The sequence below is a fragment of the Silene latifolia genome, chromosome 9 (genome assembly GCF_048544455.1).
Source record: "Silene latifolia isolate original U9 population chromosome 9, ASM4854445v1, whole genome shotgun sequence".
NCBI lineage: Eukaryota > Viridiplantae > Streptophyta > Magnoliopsida > Caryophyllales > Caryophyllaceae > Silene > Silene latifolia.
In genome coordinates, this window is record NC_133534.1 from 204,787,938 (window position 1) to 204,793,698 (window position 5,761).

The window sequence follows — 5,761 nt, forward strand, 5'->3', positions numbered from 1 at the left end:
CTTTGCATGATTTGGTGGATCATGCAGCTGAGCACTCCTTTGAGGTAAACGGACACTGACTGCTTTAAGTTTTTTTTTTGGCACTCTGTTCTGGTGTGACAGTCCTTCCAGATGGCTCTGTACCTACGGGAGAAGGTATCTCTCCTAGAAACAGAAAATGCTAATTTTCAGAAGCAGGTGAAAGCAGCTAATGAGGGCAGGCTTAAACTTCAGGCTGATTTAGACAAGTCCCAGAGTCTGCTGTTGGAGGAGGCTGCTCAGAAGCAGATTTTGCAGAACAGTCTTTCTGCTGCTGAAGGGCGGATTTCTGGTGTTGAAAAGAATGCTGCAGATGCTGTGAGGCATGCTGATGATGCTGAGAAACGTGCCTTAGAAGCTGTGAAACGTGCTTCTGATGCTGAGGCCCGTGTTTCTCAGATTCTGGAGGAGAAGGCTTCCGAGGTGCAGGGATTGAAAGAGAAGAATGCTGAACTCGGGGAGACTTTGGTGAACTCTCTTTCCTATGCTGCTCCGGAGACAAAGATTAAGTGCATAAAGGCGTTCTAGAATGGAGAGCATTCGGCTTGGGACTTAGGAGCTGAAGAGGAGAGGCTTGCTGCCGATTTCCTTGATGGCCTGAACCTGGATCTGCTGGCTGGCTTGGTGGGAGCTGGTGCTCTTTCTACTGATGATCCAAGTGCTGAGGAAGAGGTGAATTCCCCTGCTCCCGATACTCAGGCAGCTGCTTCTGAGGCTGTGGATCATATTGACATAGATTAGCTTTTTTCTGCGTCTAAAAGACTTTTGCCATGTTTAGTTAGTTTCTGGCCCTGCGGGGCGTAATATTTTAGATTCATTTTGGATAGTTTGATGTATTTTGCTCTGGTTCTGGTGCCAGACATATTTTGCTTAAGTATTTTCTGCTAGATATATCTTTGTGTCGTACCGTTTCTGGTGCTTTGATTTGTGCATGCACGTCGTTTGTTTGGCCATCGTTGTTTGATTGCTGGCTAAGGGGTCTAGTATGACCACTCGTCCAGAGGAGCCAGGCTTGCGTGGGTGCTAATGCATCGCGGAAGGCTGGTTGTCCCGGTTGTACGTGCTTAGCCACGGACACACGCCTTCTGTAATGAATACAGGCTCTGCCAGATTAGTTTGCATTTTATTCACTTGGCCATTTGAAAGAAATAAAAAGGGATTCTATACTTAAAACATTCACAGTGGTTTTGTAACTTAAAATTTACTAGAATTAAAATACAAATAAGGTTGTTTAGGAACCAGAAATGTTGAATTCAGAAATAACATTTAGAACCAGAAAAATATTCAGAGTCAGAAAATATTCAGATCCAGAAAAATGTTTAGAGACAGAAAAATATTTAGATATAGAAAAATATTTTAGAGCCAGAAAATATTTAAAGCAATATCTAGAACCTGGCTGAGCTGTATCTGGTAGGCTGAGTACCCAGTTGCTGACCATGCTGGTGACTTAAGTGAAATACTTTTTCAAGTGGGTGATATTCCAGGATCTGGGAACCATTTGCCCTTCCATTGTCATGAGTCGGTAGGCTCCATTTCCAACTGTGCTTTCTACTTGGTATGGCCCCTCCCAGTTGTAGGCGAATTTTCCTGCTTGCTGGTTCTTGGTATTCTGGAAGACTTTCCTCAGGACCAGATCTCCTACCTGCAGGGTTCTTACTTTTACATTCTTGTTATAGCTTTTAGCCACAGTCTGTCTGTATGAAGCCATCCTGATCTGGGCGCTGGTTCTGAGTTCATCTATCGTGTCCAGACTGCTTGCCATTTCCACCTGATTCCGATCTTCTGTTATGCATCCATATATGTGGGTTGAGACCCTAACTTCGGATGGAATGACTGCTTCTGCTCCGAACACCAGGTTGAAGGGAGTTTGTCCCGTTGCAACCTTGGGTGTGGTTCTTTCAGCCCAGAGAACCAGAGGTAGCTCTTCTGCCCATTTGCCCCCAATCTCCTCCAGCTTCTTTTTCAAGTTTTCGATGATAATCTTATTGCTGAATTCAGCTTGTCCGTTGGACTGGGGGTTCCTAAGAGTAGATTTCTGCAATGAGATATTCCACCTAGCACAAAAAGCTTCCGTCTTATTTCCAATGAATTGGGACCCATTATCACATATAATCTCAGATGGAATGCCAAACCTGCATATAATATTGCGTTTAATGAAAGATATCACCTGGGTTTCTGTAACCTGGGAGAATGATTCTGATTCTATCCATTTGGAGAAGTAGTCCGTCATGGCGAGCATATAGACTTTGTTTCCTGGTGCTCTGAGTAGTGGTCCCACGATGTCCACCATCATCCTCCATAACTCCATCATCTTATTCATTAATTCACCACCGCTCCAATTCATAATCACCAGCTCCTCCGTCAAAATCCAATTGAGGCAAACCCAGCTCCATCGTCCACAATCTACTACCCCACCATAGCTCGAGTTTGAGCCCAATCTCCGATCGTCACCATTTCTGTCCACGAGCAGCAACCACGGCCTGCCCATATTTGCACCCCCATCACCACTGAGTTCCGACGCGGCTTTGAAACCGAGCCTGAGCCAGGTACCATTCAATCCTCAATCAATTGAAATGAAGGCAGACAAGAATGAAGAAATGCGAGAAGATAAGTCGGGTTCAAGTCTGACCCATTCAAATTTACGAAGACCCGACTCGAAAAGCAAACTACCGAGTCCAATACAAGCAGTCGTGCGAGTTCAAGAGCCACCCTGCGACTTTGTTTCAGTAGACTTGAACCGTGCAAGTTCCACCGACTTGGGCGAGTTGACCGTGCGACTTGAATCCAGTAGCCTATGACCGTGTGAAGTTGGCCGTGCGATGCGAGTTCATGCGTACTGTATTTCTAATGACGTGGCGGATGTTGGTTGGAGGAGAGCGCAAATGGAGGGCCGTGGGATCAAAAGTAAACAAACACAAAAGATATTTGTCTTGTGTAAAATCCCACGTGAGAGAAAAGGCAAAAACTTCCTATTTTTGGGGGTTGACCAAGTACTCAGCAGCAGAAGTAGGAGGGAAGTTGATGGACTCCTGACCTAGACCCTAGGTAGCACCGACACGAACACGGACACGGACACTAACACGACACGGACACGCGATACGGCATCTCATGAAATTTAGGACACGGGACACGTCATTTAAATTTAATAAGATATATATTTTATATTTATTTATGTGCGATTTTATTTTTGAAAAAGTATTTGAATATTAAATTTAAATAAGTGAAGGTAAAACTTGACGTTAATTATAACTCATTCTCATTTCCAAAACCAAAAACTAACTTATATTCAACTATTTCGACATCTTATTACTAGTCTAAAGAACATCATTTACTGCTAATTTAACTTATTTCCCCACCAAATTCAACCATATAACAATTCACGCCATTTACCTTAAATTCAACTTGATTCCGTTTGAAGGTGTGTTCAAATACTATTGACACGGCTCAAAATACCATGGACACGTGTCGGACACGTGTCCAAATAAAAGATGAAAGTTAGACACGGCTTTACAAGTGTCCGACACGTTTTGACTTGTGTCCGACGAGTGTCGTGTCCGACACGGATGTCCGACACGGGAACGCCGATTAGGAGGAGTGTCCGTGCAACCTAGCCTAGACCCAACAGCTATATAAAGCCAAGGAAGAGCAAACCAAGGGCATCTCATTCAACATCAACTTCAACACTCTTACTCGCCTCATTCCCTCTGCCATACAACAATATTCCATTAGAAATTTTATCCTTGTACTTCCTTACTTGCATATTTGACCTCGATTATAGTGCAAATTGGTGGGATTCCGACTTCCCACGCGGTTGTTCCCACACCGGGTTTTCCGCGTCACCAAAAATTCTCCGTGTCTTTCTTTTGTCTCGCCATTCATACGTGATTGCATTCGTTATACCCAAATCTCAATTGGCCATAGATTATTCACTATCACTCACCTAATTAAATCCATAATCGGTAAATTTTTACCAAAACAGTTTGGCGCCCACCGTGGGGCATAGTGATCATTTTCTATAGCCAAATCTCGCAAGACCAAACCAGCCGTCACCATCTCCGGAATCAGCTAGAATACGTCCAGCAACCAGAGCATGCCAGCCCTGTCTTCTGGAGTAGGACCTACTCTTGCATCCGCAGGATCGGTGAGTGCACCTCCAGCGTCCAGTCAGATGATCCTCGCCAGCATGTCGCCCAAAACCATGCCTTTGCCTCTGCCTCTGAAACCGCCGCAGATACCAAAGGCAACAGGCGCACCCAACCAGTCCAGATCTAGTAGGGAGAGCAGCCCGAACAGAGGTGAAGCCGCATCCAGAGCCCCGGCCCAGGAAGGACCAGGTGCAGAAGTTCTCGGAAGCAGAGGACCTCCAGTGCTTGATCCGATGCAGGTGATGATTCAAGGGATGGACACTTTGCGTCGGGCCGTTGAGGATCTAAGGAAGGACAACCAGAACCTGATTGCTCAGATCTTGACTGTAACACCCCCTCATACCAAGGTACCTTACCAAGGACTACCCTAGCAAGAGAGGCTGTTACCATCTCGGTTGCCCGAGGTTAGTATATCAAAAACAACAATCCAAAACAACTTTATTAAAGTATAAAGAGTTTAACGATTACATAATCTCAGACTAACTCAAAATAAAAGTGTAAGGAACTCAATACAACTGAAATCAAAGACAGCTAAGCTCGTAACAGCGGAAGCTAGGCTCGAAGTGATGACTCCCCATGATTGTCCCATAGCTAAACATCTGTATTACCTGTCATAATCTGCTCACCATCCCCAAATGGATCACCGCAGGTTTTACAAAACAACAACACGGGGTCAGTTACTGCATAATTCAAATAAGACAAGCGCATAAAGCAACCAACTGATCATCCTCCAATCCCAGTCTCCCGATCTGTTATCACATAGTAACCGACCACACACCGGAGTGTGTAGCCCTGCCAGACCACCCATCGCAACAGTTAGCCCTCGCCGCCAGTGGGGGACCGCAGCCAATCCCTACCTAAATCCCGTTCATCAACGAGCGATAACCCTGTCCCTTAATGTGCACATCCCCTCCCGTGACGGGTTCCACGAAGGGCGAAATAGGGCGTGAAACCACTCCCGCATGTGACTCCACCACAACCATCACAACATAATCACAATCACCACACCACCACCGCACCAACACTCCAACGATGATCAGCAAACAACCAATATACACAATACAACAAAGCATCTTAAATCAATTAGCCAGAAACTGAGTAGGGAAACCCTACCTTTTCGCAATCCGCTTACGCTGCAATCAACCATACAAATGCATAACAAATACCACATCTTCACCTACAACAACAATCACATAATTCCAATCACTAACTGCAAAACCCCATTTCCCCCAATTTATGATTAAAGGCAAACCCTAGAATTAATCATCAACAAACATGAGAATAAAGTCTTACCGACGAAAGGATGAAGGATTGAATGTGATAGCTAAGATTGTCCACACATACATAGAGGAGAGATTGGGAATGATTAGAGCGTCGTATGTTTGATTAGGTTTTTGTAAAATGATGTTTAGAAACTGATTATCGAAATTATATAACCTCTAATTACTCCCGAATCAAACCGCTGAAATATCACTCGCGGACCGGATACTCGGTCGAGTATAGAGTATACTCGGCCGAGTATCCTCTACTCGGTCGAGTATTCATCATACTCGGTCGAGTGTTCCTCGGCAGTAGCCAAACAAGCTACACGACACACT

General features: G+C 44.8%; 1 protein-coding gene across 1 annotated transcript; it reads right to left on the reverse strand.

Annotated features, from left to right (window-relative positions):
• Positions 1 to 1,465: 1,465 nt before the first annotated feature.
• LOC141602137 (uncharacterized) lies at positions 1,466 to 2,506 on the reverse strand. Its single transcript, XM_074422447.1, has 2 exons — positions 2,186 to 2,506; positions 1,466 to 2,053 (listed from the first exon to the last, which is right to left on the reverse strand). Exons 1-2 carry the CDS (start codon positions 2,504 to 2,506, stop codon positions 1,466 to 1,468), a joined length of 909 nt encoding a protein of 302 aa, XP_074278548.1.
• Positions 2,507 to 5,761: the final 3,255 nt, after the last annotated feature.